The sequence below is a fragment of the Candoia aspera genome, chromosome 12 (genome assembly GCF_035149785.1).
Source record: "Candoia aspera isolate rCanAsp1 chromosome 12, rCanAsp1.hap2, whole genome shotgun sequence".
Lineage (NCBI taxonomy): Eukaryota > Metazoa > Chordata > Lepidosauria > Squamata > Boidae > Candoia > Candoia aspera.
In genome coordinates this window covers 4,880,365-4,904,140 of record NC_086164.1, presented here as the reverse complement: position 1 = coordinate 4,904,140, position 23,776 = coordinate 4,880,365, and the positions used below count along the sequence as shown (strand labels likewise).

Here is a 23,776-nt window from a genome sequence, read left to right as displayed (position 1 = left end):
CTTCCCCCCAACTGCCCCCATCCCTGGTGATGGTTTTGTGTAGCCTGCTTTGAGACAGAACTGAACAGCGTGCAACACTGTAGTCTTGGCTAACCAACCATCACTTGTGACCCACCTTGCACAGCTCTAAGGTTAAGGTGGTCACAGACTCCCACTGCCTGTCACTAATGGCAGCCATGCTTTTTTTCGGAGAGGAATAAATTGCGTTGCTCAGGAGGAGAGAGAGAACAGCACAACAGCTTTTACCGTCTCAAAGCACCCCACCCCACAACAACCGACTGGTGAAAGAACTTTTTATTTAGCTGCTTTGTTACAATTTGCTATCTTTTCGAAACCCCTTGAAAAGATTAGCTTCTGTTCACATTGAAGGTGGTCTGCAGTCACAAGAGAGAGCTTGCTCTTGGGTACATAGATTTTTAACAAAGTATGTCTACCAGCAATTCACCTATTTAGATGCCGTGGGAAGGTGTAAAGACCATTCAGAACTGAAAAATATTCTGGAAAAAAAAAAGGAATAACCGAGTCAGTTCCGTATCTCTGTTTCATCTGGACAAAAGTGAGCGGTAACTACGGAAAACGTGCAAAAAGTAGTATTCAATAATCCACGGATTCAAAGATTACTTTTACAGCCAGCAGGTGTGTCTCACATGCGACAAATCCCGCTCATTGCTTTTTAGCATCTTCATTCAAAATATACAACTGCTATAGGAATAAAAAAATCCGTTTCAAAGTGCGTCAGGTCATCTGCAACGGTTCCCAGAAATACAATGCTTGCCGTGGCTTGCTTTCCCCCCTCTGAGGAAAAAGAAACAAAAACAAAACCCCTCTGTGTATTTAGTACCAAGGAAACCAGAAGATTCCCCTTTTTCAGAAATCAAGCCCACTTGGTATGATTTCCCACCGGGAGATGACATTGTAACACGTTCCCCACATTCCGGGCCCACCAAAGAGATCCCTGGTTTTGCTGCAAGTTCAAAAAAGGAAGGGTTTGGCTATAAACTCAATGATCAACACCAAAAAAACATCAGATAAGAAAGAAACTATGCACCACCACTCTACAGCTTTATACTGCAAGAAAATACTTCTGGCTTTACTGTAACAGACACGAAGGAAAGGTGGCGCCCCACTCCCCCCAACACCACCAGCTGGAGGGAGAGTTTCTGGCAGCAGATCCGTGTCTCTCGGTTGCAAGCAAACCTCGTGGCCTTGCTGGCCGGTCAGACCGAAGTGTGGACTGGTGTGGCCACGGGGGAGGACCCTCGCTCGGATGAAGACGAAATGGAGCGTGTGGCCGCTTCCCGCTGCAGCTCCTCCACCCTCTTCTGCAGTTCAGCTCGGATGGCAAGCAGTTCTTTCAGATTCTGATGAACTGGCATCTGTTGGAATTTAACACACGGTTTGGTTTCCTTTGAAAGTCACAAAAGCCAAGGTTTAAAAGTCTTCCAACCGTTCACCCTTTTGAGGAAGACTTACTTTAACCTTTCCATTAAAAAAGAGAAAAAAAAACCCTGCTTGGGATGGTTTGTCATGGAAGAACAGGTATTAAAAATAAAATATAAAACGTAACTAAAATAAAAAGAGGTGAGATGCAGGCCTACAATGACCTCACTGAAAATTGAAGCTGAGAAATGTAGCAACCCAAATTATTATTCTAAAAAGTCTCTTCGCAATGGCCAAAAGCCTGCAGACAGGGAACCTGTAGGTTTCTCCTTGCCAGGAGTTGCCAATGCCCAGGCACAGTCAGAAAAAAACCCCAACTTCTAGATGAGGTTAGTATGATTTTACTACATTAAAAAAAAATAAAATCTACTGTTAAGACAACGGCATTGTTTTAATCAAATAGTTGGGAACATGGATGTTTCCAGACCAATGTCCTGGCAATCAAAAGCCTGTAATGATTCCACCTCCTGCTCTTTAAAAGATTATCTCTTGACGTGAAAAATCAGCGAAGGCCTCAATGGGAAGATGGAACATGCTACTACGCGGAAGATAGCGCTGTCTGGACTCCCATTCAAATGGGCTTTGGAAGCATCGTGTGTACCCACTGTAAGCTATCTAAAAAGATAATCCAAAGAGGATTTTTAGAAGCCTATTTTTTACTGGCTCGGCCTACTTAGCAGGGCCAGGGACTTAAAGAACAACCGACAAGCATCCGGTGTTGGAACTTCAAGCTTTCCTCCGCTAATGAGCAACTGGTTGCCGTTCACCTCTGGAAGAAAGCTAGAAAGAACACCGCAATTTGCCTGCCGGCTTTTGAAGTCTGCCTAGTGCAGAAGGAAGATGAACCAATTGCTGTTCAGAGCAGCTTTGGCAAAGCGGCTTTTCTGAGAAAGGGGTCTATCATTTTTCTCCTGGTGCATGAGGGGCCCTGCGGCAGCCGAGGGGTCTATTGCTAAGCAACGCTTGGCAAACCTTACACGTTTTCAACTCTACAGCCGAACGCATCCAGAGTGGAGCATGGAGCTGTCCTACACCTGGGCTGCGTTTTCGTATTCTGCATACAGCCATTATCCTAGAGGCGAGCAAAAAAACAGGCAGATTTCCACCTTGTGGAGAAATCTTTAATTTTGGGGGGGGGGTGCATGCGTGTGTGCCATTTTTACCTAATGCTAACTGGAAAGTTGATGGGGGCCATCTTTTAAAAACTCCTGCCGGCCTTCGAGTCACTTGGTTAGGTTATAAGCACGTTAAATCCCCTGCACCGAGAGAGAGAAAAGTTCATCTCCGCTTTGTGTCCGCAAATCAACTTTGTTCCAGGAGCGTTGCTATCTCTAAAGCAGTGTTTCTCAACCTTGGCGAGTTCAAGATGGGTGGCTGGCTGGGGAATTCTGGGAGTTGAAGTCCAACCATCTTGAACTCGCCAAGGTTGAGAAACACTGCTCTAAAGGGTTAGAAGAACACAGACCCGCCTTGCTTATTTGGAAGAAAAAAAAAAATCACAAGGAAAGGGGGGGAAGGTTAACCCCTGGCTGCAAAGGTAGAAACCCTACCTTCCGGGAGTCCTGATTTATGACTAATCCGAAGTGAAAGACGCTTGGGTCTTCTGGGCAGATGAACCCTTCCCCATCTGCTGGCACAATGTCTGTTGGGCATTTGGGGGCTTGCAGACCCCAAGACCTCTGAAGGGCACCTGATGGCAGAGGGCTGAGCTAGTTGTTTTTAAGAAGTCAGTCATTCATTGGATTCTAGCAGGGGGAGTGGTGTTCGCTTTCTATGTCATAATTTTGCCCTTGTGTGGAGTCGTAGCCACTGAAAATGCACACGTGTGTTGGAAAGAAGGTGTGTGTGTGTGTGTGGGAGGGTTATTGCCACTGATGGGGCAGTGGGCTGAGTGGCTGCATTCACACACTACATTTAATCTGGTTGCTGAGTTGACCTGTTTTCTGGGATTGCACAATACGCTGCACCATCAAGTGACCGAACAAGTTGGGTTGGTGAAACACACTAAGCCAGACACAAACACACCCCAGCCCTGGACCAAACTTAAAAGCCACTCAAATCTAGCACGGTGTGGAAATGCTTCTACCGGACTTTATCGGACTTGGTTAGATGTGTATGAATAAAACCTTGGAATTACAAGGCTTTAAGATGCTTCAAATCTACCGGAGAGAGCAAGCGTTTGTTCTGAATTTGGCTGGAGAGCACAGCGATTCCATTTCAGGATTTATTAGCTGCTTAATTAAGAAGGCTCCTATTTCTCCCACCGCACCGCTAATTATAAGAACCTAACCTGTAGATCACAAGTAGAAGGTTACGTGGCAGCCCAGTGGGCAGGATGGCAATATAAAAATCATGAGCAGAGGCCACGTTTTTGCTAACACAGCTTCTGTCTCGCATCTAGTGCAAGCTCAAAACCGCCACCATTTAACGGGGATTTTCTTTCGACACATCTGGAGAGGGAGATGGCATCTATTTTACTCCACTCTTTCAGCACTGCGTGGCACATCGGGATAACATTCACCCCCACAAGGAGAAGCATAAAAGGCGATAGAACCACCACTCACTTCAGGCATGGCTTGTTCTAAACTGTATGGAACCAAACGATACAGACTTCTGCTTCCCTTTACTAGCTCAAGGACGCCCATTCAAATGAAAATTGTTCTGCAGTGAATGTGTTTCTTCTGTAGGGCCTTAATTCCCCCCCACCCCACCCCAACTAGAAGAAAAGCATCTGTAGAATGAAATTAGAATAGAATAGAATCCTTTATTGGCCAAGTATGATTAGACATACAAGGAACTTGACTTTGATGGAAGAGCTCTCTATATTTACGTAACATCAAAAATAAACAGTAGTAAAGTAATGATGTTATTTACTAAAACTATACAATCAAGGAAAAAAAACTGAAGGAAATAATACTACAGCTATTAACTCACACACACTCACACACTTGAAGGGAGAATTAAGGGACAGTATACTGCACCTGTTGTCTAACATACGTTCACACGTAACAGAGCATTACCGGTCAATTGCTATTTTAACCCCACTCCTTGATTCTATAAGATGATCCCACCCTCATTCTTGCTGCTAGAATAATGCAATGGAACAGAACAAGGCACCCAACCATCGCCCACCTCCTTGAGGCAGAACGATAATGGGCGTTCTCTGCCTTCTGGAGGGTTGACTGTGGCTATTCCCTTCTTTGGCACAGGGTTTGGAAAGCATGCAAGATTGTGACCTGCGGTGGGACAAGATCAAATACCAATGTGCTTATCCCACTCACGAACGTCCATACTGAGTGTGATCTACAGTACCTGTCACGGACAGAAATTTCTCCAGGGAAGCCTCCACTTTTACAACAGATAGCAGCCCGGGATGCCTGGCTGAAGATGTGTTTAATTTGGCAAGTGGAAAAGATTCAAGTGTAACCCTGGGGGCACCAGGGTGGGGAGGGGGGGAGGCTGCTCTGCCAGAGTGGCCTTTAATCTCTCAGCAATCGTAACCGACCATTTCCACAGCCAGTCCGGAGATGTTTTTAAAAACAGGAGCCTGCCAAAGTACTCCGGAGTAATGCAGACAGGGCTCATGTGGGATAAAGGTTATGGGCTCACGAGGCTGAGAAGGGACAGGGAAAAATGCAAAGAGGAGGCAGAGAAATTTATAGGGGCCCAGGGGCCCACTGTCACACAATGGGAGGGAAAAATCAGCTCAACATGACTGCAACTAAGAAAACCATCTTGTTTTATGCCTGGGGAAAAAAAAAAAGACAAACAAACTGTGCACTGCTGTTGTGAATCACAGCACACCCTAGGATGTTTTTACCCCTCTAAATCCCACAGATGTATGAAGAGGGGAGCCTCACCTGCCCCAGGTAAGCTGAGGCACGTTTTCCCTCAGGTTAACCTTCACAAGAGCTTATTCCCAGCTAAGCTTGCAGAGGACCGGAAAGCCACCTTCCTCAAACCAGTTTCTAGTTTCATTCCAACCAGGAATGGCTTCCGGAGTTTTGAAACGCAACAGCGAATCATTGGAACCGAACGCCCCTTTTAGTGGGATGCTCATGAACATGAGGGTTCTTCTTCAGGGCTCTGCATGCCCTTTTCATGCAGATGGTCCCTGCAAGGGAATAATGTTCCGGTGCATTACCCCACTTTGCCCACCTGCCACAGCCATGACTACAAGATCTGGGCACTGCCAACCTTGTGCAATGCCCATGCAGCTGTGTTGGTATGGGGCATGTCCCCATGGGGTCCTTCAGGAACTTCTTCTCTGCTTACCCTCAAAGCATTCAAGGGGGAAACCGAGACAGATCCCCAGTTCCTGTGATAATTGTTTTAAAATGCAGGACACCCCCATGGTGCGAACACCCCAGGTCTGTTTGTAGCAAGACAGCATTCCTTCATGGCTGGCTTCGGGGGCAACAAGCAGATCTGGGGTTTACCACCAAAACTTGGCTGGGCGAGGAACAGGAACTCCCCCACTCTGAGATCTGTCCATTTTTATTTTGGGAACCGTCGCAGATGGCTTTAATATTTGCATGAATAATCAGTAATGAAATGTTGACTGTGGTATCTGTCTATACTTTGGCACCAAACTTTTGTGGCTGGGGGCGTGGTTGTAGCCGTTTGCTGCTTTGCCTATTGTAATGGCTTCATTTAAACGTGAGCACACATTTGTGCGTGTTCTTTCCACCCCAAAAGCTTTTTCTATGCGAGGCTATATTCCCAGCAGTCTAGATAAAACGTTTCCTCCCGGAATTGTGGTTTCCTCAAAACAATCTGCAACCGGGACCCGATGCATCTGATGTAAGGAATAGGCGGCTTTTGCCAAAATTCCATTCCAGAGTGGCATATTCATTAGTTTATAATTACTGATCAGATAATCGAGAACGTGCTCTCTCATCTAATCACAGCATACGTTTCCTGCATTTCACATGGTTTTCTTTGAGCAAGCTGATTTCCAAAAGCATCTACCCCAAGAAGCTGAAAGCAATTTATTCATGGGACATGTTAAGGGATTCCAGAGAGAGAGGCTGAGACGCTATTTACTAGCTACTATAAAAGGGAGGTCTGCTTTTAGCAAAGGAAACTGGAGTCAGCACAAATGGATAATCCGAGCTGGCAACCAAATGCGCTTCCTAATAGGTTTTAGGAGGCAATCAGCGAGTAGGCCGTCTTCTGCACCCAAAATGTCTTTGTCGGGTGGCCACGCAAAATCTGAAGGCAAGAGACGGAAGGCAAACTGCTAACGATTTGAGTCTTGAAATCTGGCTACTGAAAAAGCTTCCTAAGGGGAAAGGGAATTCCCTAGATATCTAGCCCTATGAAGCATATGCAGGGGATCCTAACTTCTAATCAAGTAGAAGGTCTCATTCCAAAGACGAAGAGCACATGGCACTAAAAATTATTTCAGCCGTCGAGCTGCAAAAATGAGAGATCCGGTAAATTAACTGTGACTGGGTAAAGAAAAGCACTGCGCTATCCTCAACAGTGTTTCTCAACCTTGGCCACTGGAAGATGGGTGGACTTCAACTCCCAGAATTCCCCAGCCAGCAGCTGATTCAGCAGCAAACACTGATTTACAAGTCTGGCCTCTCTACCAGGTGGGACAAGGCCCTTTCCTGTGGGGCTCCCAGGCCCTGCAATGCTCTCTCCAAGTACTTTCCAAGTATTTAGGAAAATGGCCAAACGTTTTTTTCACCATGCTTTTAACAGTTAATTGAACAGAATTTTCATTTTGACTTTAGCTGTACCGATTTGACTGTCATTTTTACATTTTGTTTTATGGATGTAAGCCACCCTTCTGCTTATATAAGCAGAAAAGCAGGGTATACATTTAATAATAGGCAAGAATTTAATAATAGGCAGTAAGTCTTATTTGTGCAGTCCGTGGTGCTCTCTGAGCTTGGTGGTTTGCTTGCAGATGTCTCATTACCCGACTAGGTAACAACATCAGTGCGAGGGAGTGTGGGGTTTCCTCCCTGTTTATATATAGTATCTTCCCTTGCCAGTGTTGGTGGGGGTATGGTTTTCTCCTTGGGAGTTCCTTGATTAGGGTATTGTTTTCTGTTTGATTGTTTGTTTGATGTTAATCCCTGCTTATTTGGATGCAGGCTGCTGGAGAGGGCTGCTGTAAGGACTGTAACAGCCACTATGCAGGACAGACAGAAGACTAGCAGAGCGCATCCATGAACACCAACTAGCAATCAGAAGACACAAGGAAAACTCCTTAATCTCACAACACATGGACAGACTCCACCATAGTTTCTACTGGGAAACTGTGAGCATCCTAGACCAAGCTAAATCCAGTGGATTAGACAAGGGGAGTGCAGCTTCAGCAGTATTTTTATTGCCAGGTGGAGCACCGCAGCATTAGCATAGCCTGTCTTGATTTTGAAAGAGGAAGAGGATCTAGACCCATACCCAGTGCAGAGGGAATAGAAGGGAGATCTCATAATCAGACTTCAGCATAAATAAAGCAGCAAGGCAGTCAGAAAGTCAAAACAGAAAATAAGAGAGACACAAATACCATCCATTAAAAACATACCCTCACAACAGCCTGGGGTGTATGTCACACTAGATGACTTGTGTGTGTGAACAGCCACCGCAGAAAGAACTTCCAGGTTGTCACAAATGAAGGCATAATTTGTACTGTATCTTAAAACAACTCTGGGCAGCTTCTTCTTTCTTTTTTTTTTGATGCCTTCGAGTCAGTGTTGACTCCTGGCAACTATCTGGACATGTCCCTGCAGTTTTCTTGGCAAGATTTCAGAAGGGGTTTGCCCTTGCCTCCTTCCTAGGGCTGAGAGGGAGGGACTGGCCCAAGGTCACCCAGTTGGCTTTGTGCCCAAGGTAGGACTAGAACTCCCGGTCTCCCGGTCTCTAGCCTGGTGCCTTCACCACTACGCTAGACTGGCTCTCTTCATAGTGAACTACCAAGGGACAATATATATGCAATATGCAAAATTCCTCCTCTGGATGGCTCCTACTTTGTGCTGATCCCCTTTCTTCTCCTTTGAGAAATATACTTTGTTCTTTCTCCCACTTTTCTGTGAACACAGGGCCAGTGTCAGCCCATACTGGGCCCTGGAGTCACTGGAAGGCAGTGCCCAAACGTCTCTCCAACACCCTGCGTGCAGCAGAAGACCGGACTCAACAAATCCTCTAGGTCTTCCAGAGGACCTAGGCTGGTGGGAGAAAGTGCAAGAATTATGACGTCTATCTACAGTTTTCAGCAACAATGACACAGTGAATACGTTGTGAGCTGTCCCGAGATGAAAGGGAGAGAAAGGAAGTCCAGCAGGTCCAGTCTCCTGTCAATCACACCTTTGACTTCTTGTACGATATAGTCAAAGCTCTGAAGATTTCTAGTCCAGGATTATGCATTTATATCATTTGTTTTTAAATTTTCAATTTGTAAAACGCACACAAACAGCAGGACACACGCAAAGCCTACCTGCGGTCTCATTCGGGGGTTCCAACGTACATAGTAGTTTACCCATAATTCCAAGTGACTTAGACTGGCTACTGGATACAGAACATGGTTTTTGTAGTTGACGTAGAAAGGGTTACTGAATTCCTCAACCTGGCTATTAATGTAGGACCACAAAGAGACGGTCTTGGTACTTATGTCCTGAAGAAAACAAACAAGGTTGTGAAAAAGCATACTTGCAAAAAAATTATATTGCACTAGAACGCAGAGGGTTGGTGAGCAACCTTCTCCTGGAAGAGTTCATGCAGGTGCCAGACAGGCATTTTTAAAGGAATTATTTTAATTGGGATTCTTGCCCATAGCAAGGGGCTTGACTGAATGGCCTAGATGGCCACTTCCAGGTCTATTATCCAACATACCAATCCCGGAACTATTTCTACTTCTATTTTTCAGCTGAGGAATTCCCATGTGTCCTTTTCTTGAGCCATCACTGGAGATTTGCTCAGAGGTACCTCCTTGGGCTAGATGGGCTGGCACGGCTGGTCACCGCCTGAAGTGCCCTCCCAAATGCCCTGCTCTGGAAAATGGCATGATCGTAGAATCATAGGGTTGGAAGGGACCTTGCAAGTCTTCTAGACCAACCCCCTGCCCAAGGCATGAGAACATTCTCGGCCTTTACTTGTGGTTCTCCGGCCAGCACAAAGCGGGCAAGGGTTATTTTAGAATACTGAGCAATAGTCCTTATTGGTTTTTTTTTAAAGTTCACTTTTATTGGGTAATATATCCATTAAAATTTAGGCACGTTTGGCAAATAACAAGCCTGGAGGAGCTGTGATGCACTTGTCACAGGGAATGACACCGGTTGGAAAGGGGGGAGGAGGGAAATAACACTGAAAGCAACAAAATGAAATTGTGTGGATGTCAGCAAACACTACAGTATGGAATTGATGAAGTGGTACTGTAGAGAAGGGGCACAATCTTTACACCTACCTAAACATTGTGGTTATAATTAAATGGCCACGTTTAACAGGGTTGTTAAAATTCTGAGTCAAACCCCATCTTCAGTATAAAGCCATTATTAAATCAAGGTTGCAGAATCAGAATTCCTATCAGCTTCCTCTTGCAATTTTATACTCCTCCAGTGCTATAAAGCATCTGTTTCCACTACAGTTGTCTCTTAAATTGCATTTTCTTTTTTTCTTCCTTCTTTCCTTTCCTTTTTTTTTTAAAGAAAGCTGCATTAGATTATCCATTCATGAGTGGGAGCTGCCGGATAGGCATGGTATTTGGGTGAGGATGTGTAATTCAGCTCCATCTTGTGGTGCGGCTACGCAACTTGGCTGTGCTTGCTCAAACCCTAAAGCAGAGACATTTCAGAGCAATACCACCTGCTCTCAAGTTGCTTGCTGGGAGAAACACTACCTAGCAGGAGCCTTCAGATGACTCAGAATGTTCTGTCTACAGCCTTCGTTCAACTCTGAGGCTGCGTGATCCAAGCAACAGGTCAATCTGGCATGGAATATATTGTATACAACTCAAAAAATTCCATTCAGTTGTGTCCAATTCTTGCAGACTGCCTGGACAAGTCCCTGCAGTTTTCTTGGCAAGGTTTTTCAGAAGTGGTTCGCCATTGCCTTCCTCCTAGGGCTGAGAGAGAGGGACTGGCCCAAGGTCACCCAGCTGGCTTTGTGCCCAAGGCAGGACTAGAACTCACGGTCTCCCGGTTTCTAGCCTGATGCCTTCACCATGACACCAGCAACTCTACAACTCCTTTATTTGTCCACCTGAACCAGACTGACCATTTGGATAGGCAGTCATTTGGTGGCACAAGAGTGCCCTTGGCATCTTGGGGGAAGAAAGCCCAAGCTGTAGGACGAAGACAATGAGGCAAAAAGGCAGGTTTCGTCAAACATGTGGACAAGGCCAGATTTCCTGATGTTGTTCTTGTTTTCCTGTTTATTTTTATTTCTTTATTAATCAGATTTATGTGGCCGCCCACCTCACCCAAAGAAACTCTGGGAGGCGTACAGCAGTAAAACAAAACAGCAGATAGATTTTTAAAAATCATTATAAAAAGATAACAAGTAATTATTCAAATAAAAATATTATCAGCAATTTTAAAATATGCAAACCCCTCGGAGAGAGCAAGAATGTCAATCACAGTGGAGCCATCTAAGAATGTCTCCAGTTCCCAAAGACCGCCAGGCCTGATGACATAACCAGATCTTGAGGGACTTCCTAAGCCAATGTTTCTCAACCTTGGCAACTATGCTGGCTGGGGAATTCTGGGAGTTGAAGTCCACCCATCTTAAAGTTGCCAAGGTTGAGAAACACTGTCCTAAACAACAGCAGGGAAGGAGCAAGCCCAACTTTGGGGGTGGGGGAATGTTCCACAAGGAGGGAGCCATGGCATTGAAGGCCCACCTCCTGGGACCCACTGTTAGGAGAAGGTGCAGTTTCAGCTACATTAGCCTTTAGTTGAGCTTACATTACTTTTTCCCACATGTCTCTCTTCTCATAAGACCAGGAGACTGCAAGTTTTTTCAGGTGTATCCAGAGGGGTTCTCAGATCACCCATTTCTGGGCAAATGTAAAACTGTTTACTCTGATGGGCACCAGTTCTCCAAGGCTTCTGTCAGAAAGATTTTCTAGCTTTGCTCTCAGAAAGGCCATAGGTGGGCTTTCCATGGGTGCTCCTCCTCCTCTCTTCCTTAAAAGTTGGGGGGGGGAATACTTGAAGCCCACCTCCCTTAAGGGAAGGAGAACTGGCCTGAAGGTGCTGAAGAAAAGGCTCTTCCCAGTCTGCATATTCTAGCCCTGAAAACCAAGGACTCCCACAGCCAGTGCCATAAGGCACATTTATGACCCAGAGGCAGAAATCCAACCCACAGGGAGAAACGTCAGATTCCAAACACTTCAGTGTCAGATTATGCACTTAAGCTTGTAGTCTGAGCTAGAAATCTTAATAGCTCTTAAGGACAGAAACGCGTTCTCGTCAAAGACTCCTGTGCTGCGTTTGTGGTATTTGGTCCCTATTCGCACTTCAAGCGAGAGATGAACATTTAAAAACTTTCAAGGTCGGCAGCAGACACAAAACAGCCCCACACATCTTTTGCCTCTTATCAGACCATCACATCCGCTGCTGATTTACCTCTTTTACTCGCTGATGTTCTGAGTTGTATAAAAAGGTGCCAAAGAGACAGCTATAAAGATGATCCAAAATGCTGATCAAAAAGAGCTCGTTGAATTCAAACGCTGCTGGAAACTGAAATGGTAAGACATTTAGATTATTATTTTTTTTCATTAGTAAAAGCCAATCCACGTTTCATTCCAGTGAATGGATTACCGTGTACTTAGACACAGACCCAGTTTCTACAACATGCTAAGCAAGGCTGGTGCGGTTCAGCTGCAGGATCCCAGCCCTTGCAGATGCTCACATTGGCCACCTTAGCCAATTCTGTTAACCCAGTTAATCTACGGCAAAATATGAAGGTTTATGACAATTCAAAGACAAGAGTTCAATTGCGAGACTTCGCTGCTTTGTGCAAATGCCTGACCTAGATATTATTTAATCAGATCCTTAACTTTCTGCCACGGACAGAAGAATTCTCTTGATTTGAAGGTGCCAAGCAAGACAGGCACATTATGTCCAGCTTGCCCATCCTTGATGGACTTCAACCGTGATACTGTATAAAATCCTGCTGATTATTAATTTAGACAAGGCTTTATACTTCAAGATTTACAATCAGAAACAAGTAAAAGCAAAACAGCAGTTTCCAATCTATATAGTTTAAGGCAGTTCTTTGTCCTCCACACCCTGCAGAAAAGGTCTTCAAAACCTTCTTAAAGGTCAAGAGGCCAGGGACCTTCCCTATATCAGGAAGCAGGGGTGGAGGTGGGAGTGGTAGGCGACCACAGAGAAGCTGAGAAGGCATGCTGATAGGTTTCTACCACTGTCATTCATGCAGTGGGAGGAACTGTCAGAAAAAGGCACGGGCAGGCCAAATCTTGCTGGGAAAGATGTTTTATAAGTACCTAGGCCCTTAAAACCTTTTGCCAAAAAAACCAGAGCTATTTGAAAAACTGTTTTCTGTTATTCAGTTTCCTGGAAGAGGGTCAGCTGCTGTAACTCTTATTGTGTTCTGTGGCCATGTACAAAATGCTTTTTTCAAGCAGGCTAGAGAGCTGGTAGGAAGTATCTGGCAGACTCCTAAATTTCCCAGTGGGAGATTAAGACTCTTCCTCAGGGGCTCTGTTGTTCAAGAATGCAAGTTTTTGGAAGGGTTGCTGGTTCAGTGTTTCATCCAAAGTAGACCTCCATGGCTGTTCTGTCATAAGAAACCATCCTGAAACATTTTTACATCTGTTGGGGATGCTAATTAAGATCAAGTGGAATAAAAATTGAGTTTCACATACTAAAACTTGCCAAGGCTCTCACCAGTGATCATTGGTACATAATTTACCTTGAAACAGTTTGGATTTATCTAGAACGAAAAAAAAATGGGTATCTCTGCTGGTATTTCTGAAAGTTGCCACCACTTATTTTTATGCTCTTCTTTTTACTATCCCTCTCCAACCAAGCACTTAAAAAATCTATTTCATAAAATTGGCAAGAATATAGCAAGATGAGTACCTTGTCGTTCAGGTTCAAATAAGTTTATGTAGTTCCCACTAACTTATTTATGCCAATCTGCTGCCATTGGTTTTATTTCCTTTGTATATTTTTCCTTGTGTCATCTTGCTAAATTACAAATCAAACAGTCAGACCCTCAACTGACTGTCAAATCTGAAGATTTTGGCAAAGGTTGAGAGTCCTACAGCCTTCCATGTAAGCAAGATACAAAAAAGGATTTTTTAAATTTTTTTGAAGTTGATGGTTTTTAAAGGGGAATTTTATGGGATTCCAGACAACAGTTTTATGGATATGGTGTGTTTGATTTGATTCCCATTTTCTTCTTCTGTTCTTGTCTCCTTCCCAACTTTCTTCTTTTTTAATATTAAGAATAGCAACTATGCAACTGCAATCACAACCAGCATCTGCCCCCTTTTTAAATAAAGTCTACTTTATAACTCTTGTACGATACCTATCTGAGCTCATTACTGCACAAAACATAAGCAAGAATGTTTGATTAATAATTCCAAGAATTACTCTTATTTAGGAATGAGCTGAATTTAAGTACAAAGATTAGTGCACAAAGTCACCAGGAGTTCGAGTACTATCGCTTGTATAAACAACGACCTCGAAACTTTAAGAAAAGCCTTGTTATTAATTTGTTCTGAATCAGCAAATCTCAAGAGTTTGCACATATTAATTAGATGCTTTTGATATGTAAACTAACTACTGCACTACAGAGCTACAAATGATAGCTACTGAGAAAAAATGAGTTTATAGATTCAGGGATAAGTTTATCAGTCCCATGTGAGCTCATAATAATCAGAAAATACTACAAAATCACTCTTGATTTTCTCTTCGAAAAATACTTTAGTTCTGTAACACCCGCTATACCGTATTTGCAACTTCTGGCTTAAATTGAGTTATGGAAACATCGTCCAACATTTACCAACTACATAAAAAAATCCACGTTCTTCTATCAGTGGAACAGCCTTTGCTGAGCAGAGTTTCCTAGGAATGTAAGAGACATTAATCACTTCCTGGATGGGTGTAGTGTGATCTCCGATCCTATAGAGTAGACCTGGGAGACCCAAAAATGGCATGGATGAAAAAGACCACCACCCCACCCCACCCCACCGGAAACAGAGGAGTAATTTTCTATGGATTCTCAACCTGTAGAATCTTAGGATCCGCTGTGAACTGTTAAAAATGGTGATCTTGCCATGTAACTTTTAAAAGGGGTTCTAGTTTCTTAGTCTTGAGTTGGTATATTCAGGATACAAAAATTATGGATCAGAATTTCTAAAACAGACCTAGCATTTTTGTTTTGTTGTTGTTCTGTGTGCTCTGAAGAATAAGACAATTTCATTTAAACCTTATCTCTAAAGCAGGGGTTCCTAAACCTTTTACCATCACACCTCCCTTTAGTGTAATCTTAATGTGCACACTTCCCTTAAAAATCCAAACACCAAAATGAACACAAATGAACAATGAAAGCAATGCAGTGAAACTTTGGGAGAGGTGGATTTGTTGTAACAATGTACCACTAAAAGGTTCTTCACACCTCCCTGGACTCTGTCTGCTCCTCCCTGTGGTTATGCTTCACATTGTGGGAAACCTCCTCTGAAGAGATGCTGAACAGATCATTGGGCAATCTGCCCTTGGAACCCAGATCCTGTAACGGTATGTGGGAATGACCTTGGGAGACAGGAGGAAGAGTCGCAGACGAGGCAATGGTCAGGTAAGAGGCAGCTGAGCCCGCAGGAAGAATGGGAGCATGGCAAACATTTCGGAAGGGATCCTCCCTAGTTTCTTGGGCTGTAAAGGCCAGGGGGAGAGATGTATCTTCAGACTTGCAAGGTTCTGTTAACTAAACCTTACGATAAAGTAGGACTGGTTTATTTGGGCATGCTTGTCTGGACTACCTTGCAAGGCTGACAGATACCTGCAAGACCATCTGACCAATTAGGCTGACCAGGGAGAAACTGCTGCAAATCCCACAGGAAGGTGCTGCTACTGTCCTGGAGCAGCACCAACAACACTGTGGAACAGCCTCCCTGAGAAAGATCAGCTGGCTCTCTCCTTGCTGGTCTCTCAGAAGCTCCTGAAGATTGAGCTGTTCTGGAGAATCTTCCCCTGACATGAACATTTCCATTTGTACTCTAACTTATCTCTCCTTTTATTTTACTTTGAACTTTTACACTTTTGAGTGTTTTCATGGCTGTTTTTACTGTGGGTATTTTAACTTGAGCCTTTTGTATGTTAGCTTCCAAGAGTCTTTCTGACTGTGGCAGCACGGAAATATGTTAAATAAGTAGAAAACGAATGAATGAATGAATGAATGAATGAGTTCTCACCTGCTTTGTCATTTGCCAGACACAATCTATGAACTGCAGGAAGATGGGGGACCTGTCGGCATCTGCATGATCATCGTCTCCATGACCGACTCTCTAGAGGAGGGGGGGAAAAAAAGAAAGGAACTTAGGAATAAGGCTTCTCCTTTTGCTCAATGCACACCAAGTACTGAACCTTGGCGGAACAATTGAAACAAGGCCTTGAAAGCAAAAGAAGGAACAGAAATGGAGGTGGGTGCAAGGCTGAACATAGATATTACCTCGGTGACTGGATTAACACATCATGCTAAAGTGTGGTCCCAGTAATTATGATTTATCACATAAATTAATCAATCTTTAAAATACGATTCTGGCTGCCTTCCAGGACTATAGGAAGCTGAACCTATAAAGTGCCTCAATGTAACAGTATGTGAGAAAGACCTTGGAAGACCGGGTGAAGAGATGCTGCCTAGGAACAGTCAGATAAGAGAGAGCGTAGCCCACAGCTGCATAATGGGTGGAGAAAGAGGCTCAGGAGGGACCCTCCCTAGCTTCCCAGCCTGTAAAGCAGGCGGCAGGAGATTTGTACTTTCAGACTTGCAAGATTCTGTTAATGCAGCCTTACAATAAAGTAGAATTAACTCATCTGGTCCTCTTTCCTGTCTGGGGAATTCTGGGAGTTGACATCCATGCATCTTAAAGTTGCCAAGGTTGAGAAAACACTGCACTAAACCACTGTAATGTAGGAACCTAGCTTGCAAATGGTGGACACAGTCATCAGCTTCCATGGGTGTAGAATGTTAGCAGTGGATGGAAACGTTTGCAAAAAAGGGGCAGAGGTCGCAAGTGCAATTGGCCAGCATCAGAATCCAGCCCAGCAGGAAGCTTCACTGCACTAAACCAGAATCAGGACAGAGCTAAGCCTCTTTTGCAAATTTTTTTGCTGGCGCTTGGGAATGATTGCTGCCCTTTTGGGTTGCAGAGTAGATCATTCCAAAGAGAAGCCTTCCTGGCCTGCATTATACTCACCATTGCAAAGCGATGTCCAAAACTCATCCATTCCTTCTCTAAGAGGACCTCAAAGCCTTTGATGGTGCGGTAATAGCTGTCCAACATCAGCATGGCCAAGGAAGTCAACTGAGCCGTACGGTCCCAACCGTCGCTGCAGTGTACCACCACTGAGGTTTTGCCCGATTCGATTTTGTCAGCGATTCTCACAGCTCCAGCAAGAAGCATCTTTTAGAAAAAGAAAAAAAAATCCAGGCTGAAATGATACCTTAAAGGAAGTTCTGTTAGGAGACGTCTTGGTGCAAGGATAAAGCAGAAGACCGGCAGGATTGGGCAAATGGTTTATGCCATCCGACATTTTGTTTCCAACAGTCCTTAGTCAAATGCCCCGGGGACTTGGCAATGGCTGCTACTAAATATGGAAGCTTAAGGTACAGTAGTTATCACGGGCAATAATTGCTGACAGACCCTCCCCCATAAAAGACCCACCACCTTGCTCAAAAGAACAAACATTCAGAGTGGCATTTCATTGTTATCAATGTCTCCCAAGTGAGCGAGCAAATGTTACAAATCTAAATCAAATATGGATGTTACATTTCAGTTCCAGTTCCCTGGAACATACAATAGGCGCCAGAGGTATATCCAATAGCTTCTTTGCAAATTGCCGAGAAGGTTATGAGAAATGAAACCGTCATTATATTCCAAATACTGTATAATGTTATTTTAATGTTAATAACACATTAAAAATTGTCTAAAAAGACCATGGCTAATTCTTAGACTAGGCAACTGTCATATTCTAACCAGTACATTTTGGTTAGAGGAAGAAGAAACAGAGGGTTTAAAAAATTCATTTTTTCTCTGACTCCCTAGAAAGATTTCTGTTGAATGTTGCAGTATGAACCAACCTTCTTAAGAGTTGCTAGGTTTGCGTATTGCATGTTTAACCCTAATTTACTGATTAAAGCCCAATGGGCTCAGTATTCTAAATCATAAACGATCATTCACAAACAATAATGGTTGTGTTCATATAACACAGTAAGCGGAATCCACATGATACATAGTCTAACAATATTTTAAACAATATTCTGTAGTGATTTCTATTCCATCCATGTATGCCATTAAATATTTGCCATGAAATAAAAATTTCCATCTGGATAGCCTATCAAGACTGTAGCCCCAGGTCCCTTCCCTTAAGCATTGCCATCTCGTGCGACCTTGGAAATGTGCCTTTTCCGTTGCAGCCCTTGCCCTATGGAACATCCTCTCACTTGAGATCTGACAGATCCCACCCTTCTGGGGAGCACTTAAAATATGGCTCTTCCCAGGGTTAGGGTTAGGGTTAGGGTTGGGGTAGAGTGAGGCCAGGGTGGGACAAGTATGTGGGTGCATCAGGGTGGGGTGGCTGCAGCCTCAGGTTTCTTAGTTTTTAGTTTCATGGCTGTTGGCTTTATACTACTATTTTGTTGGTTGTAAGCTGCCCAGTTTGGTGTCGTGGTGAAGGCACCAGGCTAGATACCAGGAGACCCTGAGTTCTAGTCCCGCCTTGGGCACGAAGCCAGCTGGGTGACCTTGGGCCAGCCCCTCTCTCTCAGCCCAAGAGCCAATCAGGTGTAGTAGGAGAGTTCTAGTCCCGCCTTGGGCACAAAGCCAGCTGGGTGACCTTGGGCCAATCACTCTCTCTCAGCCCTAGGAAGCAGGCAGTGGCAAACAACTTCTGAAATCTTGCCAAGGAAACTGCAGGGAGTAGTCCAGGCAGCCACCAGGACTGACTCGAAGACACACACACACACGAAAAAAAAAAGGAAAAAAAAAGCTGCCCAGAGTTGTTTTAAGGTGGGCAGCTATACAAATGTTTTAAGAAAATAAACAAAACAAGATCGTAAAGGACTGGGCCGCAGGGGATTAATACTCCTGGGAATTCTGCATCCAATACGAGCAGCCACCATGACCTTTGGCATCTACAGAATCTGTGCTCTGGAACTGAACATAGATCATAACGCTCCATAACTTAGCCAGAAAGCTACAAAGGTCTGCAGTGTTTACAAATTAGGTACTCCTGGTAGCTGGCCAAGCAGAATTGTAGTTCCTATGGCGTTTTGCCACTGGGAGATTTGCCTCGGTTTATGTGCCAAATGATCTATGTTGCAAGGGAAAAAGAGCACTGTACAGGAGTGAAAACAATCCCGGTTAATTCCCAACCAATTTGAGAGACAGTGAAACTGAATAAATAAACGGCTGAGCTGGGAGTCGGGAATTCCCTAATTCAAATCTCATCTGTGCTGTGAATTCATTAAATGGCTTTTGGTCTTGGATTTGCTACTGCGATAGAAAGGATGATGGTATTTTCTTACTTCACAGGGCTGCTGTAAGGTCTGTGGTAACCTTTGTGGAACACTCAATCTCTAAAGTAACTACAGTATGTTGATTTAAAATCCAGGGAGGCTGGGGCTGATTAGCCATGTATTTGTGGGGAAAGAACTGCACAGCAGGAGCAGCTCTGATTTTGACTCAGCCTCAGCATTTGTCTCCAAAGCCAGAGCAGGAGATGAGATCAGGTAGGGATGGGAATCCCCAGGTAGGAACTCAGTTAGTCCCCGCCAAGCCTGTGATCTTGACTCAACTATGTTTGTCATGAGCGCAGTCAAGACTAAGTGGGGAAAAGCAGGATACTTGTTCATCAGCAATGAATGATGTTCACTCAAATTACAAAGCACTGCCCCAAATAGCCTACTTAAACGAAAACCCAAATGTCGAATCCCCAACGTTTAGATCAAGGTCATCCTTCCCCACTATTTAGACCAGTGTTTCTCAACCTGGGCAATTTTTGAGATGTGGGCACTTCCATTCCCAGAATTCTCCAGCCAGCATGGGCATTGCTAAGAATCCTGGGAGTTGAAGTCCACGCATCTTAAAGTTGCCCAGATTGGGAAACACTGATCTAGACTATCCTGACGGGGGTAAACGATTGCCTGAAGAGCAGCCCAGGCACAAGACGGTACCACGTTTCCTCAAGGCTATTACCCGTATGTACTCCAGCCAGTGCGTACTCTCCACGTTGGACAGCCACCGAGACTCATCGATGGTGGGGTAAACGATTTCCTTCAGCTTGCGCAGTGATTCTCTCATCACATGTATGTTTGGGATCTCCAAGAAGATCAACTCCACGTTGGGATAGGCACTTTCACTTTCATACCCGCCGCCTTTGGCCTGAAAATACAGTTGGCCTCCATCACTCCAATGCATCTCAAATTATTCAATGAGTTGGTATTTCACTTTGAACCCCCCTTGTGTTTTCCTGCTTGTCGAAGCTCCCTTAACGCTCTTCTCTTGGGTGACTCCTACCTTATTGGCATCCGCCACACTGTTTTGTCGTGCATCAAAGATGAAAAGCTTGTGGGATTGAGCGTTGGCATCCATGATGGTCTGTAGGTATTTCTCATCCTCTTTGCACTGCTTGTCATTTGGGCCTATGAGAGGTTGGCTGCAACGGGTGATGGTGGCCTGGCTCTCGGGGTGAATCCAGGATAACACCTAGATGGAGAGGTGGGGACAGGGGGCGGAGAGAAAGCGACTCACTTACAAAGGAAGTGCTTGCAGAAATTCATTAAATTAAATGGGATGCATTAAGGTGGTGTAATTAACCAATTGGAGGCTAGTCATCCCAAGCAACAGACACAGAATAGCAAAAATGCACACAGAACAATTTTTATGTAACTCTGCGCACTTAAACTCCTTGAACAGCTGTTACATCTCCTTCGTAAGAGCAAAACTTTTAAAACTGCTGAGGTTTTTTTTTGTTTTTTTTTTTACAAGAGTTGCGATGTGACAACTGGAAGGAAGCTACTGTTTTATTTCCTCTTGTCCACCGAGAGAGAGAGAGAGAGAGAGAAGAAAGATTTTTGCAAAAGTAACTCTCTGGATCGTTGCCCGTTAACAGGATGCTTAACAGATTAATAATCCCTTCTAATTCTATTTTATATAGGTTTACTACTTATTATCTTTTCAAGAAACAGTAATATCCAGTAAGAGGATTTTCAAAGCAGAAAAACTTAAAAGTTCTGTTACTCTTAGACCTGACCTGAAGTATTATCCTTCCGGTATTCCTACAAGCAGAAGAACTGCAGTCCAGCTGGTCTTATACCTAGGGGCACCATTCCGTGCCCCGTTCAAACAGAAAGAATATAAACACTTCTTTACATCTGAGCTCCCTGCCTGAAAAGGTGTCTCGTTTACTCTTCACGCCATCTTCCTTCGATTTCAAATCTAGGTCTTACTTACTGGAACTCTGCCTTTGGCTCTAAACGCAGCCACTCGGGAGAGATCTTCATCTTTTACGCTAGTTGGCACAACAAGAACGGCAGGGTACGTATCACAAAACTCATACACGCTGTTAATTTTGGATATTTTCCAACTCTCATTGGGTAAACCCTGCATTGAAACAAAACATTTATGTGTATGTGTGTGTGTGTGTATAAAATATATAATTTTGATATGACACACAGTACCTGATTTTAGAATCCCCAAGGAATCAATCACAACCTAATTGTAATAAATAATACAGTACAGTGCTGATTTTTTTTTTCCGGATTAAAATCACACAAATGCAATGATGTTTCTGAATATATAAGCAGGCATGCAGCTTAAAGTTCAAAAGTCCTGGTATGTATATTAAGCGTGCATACACTTGTTACTTTCCTTATCCTTAACGTATCATGTTAATACGTTATGTGCATTCAGCTCTGCTGTATACTACAAGCAATCCTGAGTACATTGGCAGAGAATTGGTATTCAGATGTATGCATTTATTTTTATTTTACTTCATGCGCACAGACAAATACTTTTGGGGCCTGTACATATCCCCCATAGATCGTTGTATTCAAACTAAAACATGTATATACACATTTTGTAATAAAAGGTTACACAGTTCACATGATATTGATCTACTGATCAATTCATCCACATGGTCTCTACTTCATAGGACAGAAAAATGGGATTAGCACTAGCTAAAGTTTTCATACTGTTTTTACTGTAAAGCACCTAGTACAGCCTTTCTCAGCCTTTTGACCCTGGAGGAACCCTTGAAATATTTTTCAGGCCTCGGGAACCCCTGCACATTCAGGCTCAAATAGAGGCCACCAGTTACAAAATTATTATATTTGTTTCATGTGTAGGCCTGTACCTATGCATTAACAGTGTTCTTAAACTAGAAATAAAGAATGAAACTTACCTTTTGAATGTGAAGTTGGCTGAATTTGAAATGATTTTTTAAATAAATTGTGATCTCCCAGGGAACCCCTAGGGACCTCTCACAGAACCCCAAGGGTGCCACAGAACCCTGGCTGAGAAACCCTGACCTAGTACATGGATGAATGAAAAGATACACAATCTTTCTAGATAGGTTTTACCACTCTAAGCTGATAAAGCAAGCTTGTAATTGTGCCTTCACAAAAGGAGCAGGGGCCAGAAGGACCTCAAACGAAGGACCTAGATGTTCAAAAGAGGTCCAATCCATCCGAGACTGGGTGTACCTTCCACCCAGGCTGTTTAAAAATCTCTACTCAAATTACTTCCATCTCTTCTGGAATTCCAATCTGTGCACGTTCATCCATCCATCCACCCACCCGCCATCTCTAGACTTCTGTTCAAGAATTCCACATCCTCTCTGGGATGGAGAAGAGGACACTGTCCACAATAACCAAAGAACTCAATGGGGAGGTAGCATGGCGTCACTTTTATTAAATGTTTTATGTGTGCTTGTGTGTATGTACAGAACGCTTGATACAGGATGGCATTTAAAACATGAAAAGCAACCATGCTCACCTGCCTTTTATACTCTGCCACCGGATCATAAACCTTCCAACCGTTTGTAGGGAATTTCTCTTTGTAACTGAATGCAAAGAATGGCTGAATGCAGTGAAATAAAAGCAATAGTTATTGTCACTGAACGTCATTTCTATACAGAGCCTTAGTTTTGAGAAGTAAGAGTTCTCCCAAGTATCAGCAAACTTAACTACCCCATATTCTTTTTTTAGAAATCATTAACTGGCATAATGTATTCCCATTCAGGATAGAAGCCTTATTCTCTCTATATCTGTTATTTATATAACATGTATGTATGAAATTAATCTACTGTGTGGAGCCAATTCAACGACAACACTTAGGTTTTGTGATTATGAAGAATCAACCTTTTTATATTCCTCTTATTCCTCCTCACGTATTTTGCTAGGGGTAAGAACTTCTCATTCATACTTACCAGCTCATGAGAAAGAGGAAACGCTCGGGTAATCAGGTTCTGAAAAATCTCCAGTCTATGCTCTTCCTGTTTATAAGCAAGCCGCAAGTTTCTCATATCCTGTCAAAAGATATCTTTAGGTCTGACTTGTTAAATGAAAAATTACAGCACTTACAAATATGGAAATTAAGCATTTTGTGTTGGTGACTCTTATTAGAGAAAATCATGTTTAATTTATGCTTTCATTGAGCACAGTAAATTTCCATCTTAAACTCTGATTTCTAGGACAGTATTTATGAGCAGCTTGGGAAAGTCAGTTCTCAGAGGGTCACAGCAAGCAGATCAGGCCATCAGCCAAACAAGCAGCAGACAACACCGCCCTGGCAAAGTCCTTCTAGCCATTTGTTCTAAGCTGGAAAAAGCAGCACGTGGAACTGAAGGTGGATTCTTACACACAGAGCTTCACAGAATTCTTTCATAACGTTTTTTTAGCTTTTCTACGATAAAACATCTTATCAGAAGTTCATGCATCCTTGAGTGCCTGGTCAACTGGTTCTACTCCAGCTTGCTGGGGAGAAGCCTAACACAATATATACCATTACTTTTGTTCAGAAAACAAAAAGTAGCCTTTTTCGTAACAGAAGCAACCATCTATATGATAGAGTACTGTCTAACATACTCAGTGAACAGGTAGTCTTTGACTTACGGCATTCGTTTAGTGA

At 43.5% G+C, this 23,776-nt stretch overlaps 1 protein-coding gene across 3 annotated transcripts in view; it reads right to left on the bottom strand.

Annotated features, from left to right (window-relative positions):
* Window positions 1–398: 398 nt before the first annotated feature.
* The window catches only part of MTMR1 (myotubularin related protein 1), a 42,518-nt gene continuing 19,140 nt past the window's right edge, over window positions 399–23,776 (bottom strand). For all 3 annotated transcript variants that reach the window (XM_063313709.1, XM_063313710.1, XM_063313708.1), the window contains 10 exons: window positions 23,076–23,174; window positions 22,643–22,726; window positions 21,101–21,250; window positions 20,165–20,353; window positions 19,844–20,029; window positions 16,844–17,050; window positions 15,839–15,931; window positions 12,021–12,134; window positions 8,894–9,070; window positions 399–1,376 (listed from right to left, as the gene is read on the bottom strand). In XM_063313709.1, coding sequence (XP_063169779.1) covers window positions 1,218–1,376; window positions 8,894–9,070; window positions 12,021–12,134; window positions 15,839–15,931; window positions 16,844–17,050; window positions 19,844–20,029; window positions 20,165–20,353; window positions 21,101–21,250; window positions 22,643–22,726; window positions 23,076–23,174 — 1,458 coding nt within the window. In that variant the 3' untranslated portion in view covers window positions 399–1,217. The remainder of the gene's footprint in view (window positions 1,377–8,893; window positions 9,071–12,020; window positions 12,135–15,838; window positions 15,932–16,843; window positions 17,051–19,843; window positions 20,030–20,164; window positions 20,354–21,100; window positions 21,251–22,642; window positions 22,727–23,075; window positions 23,175–23,776) is intronic.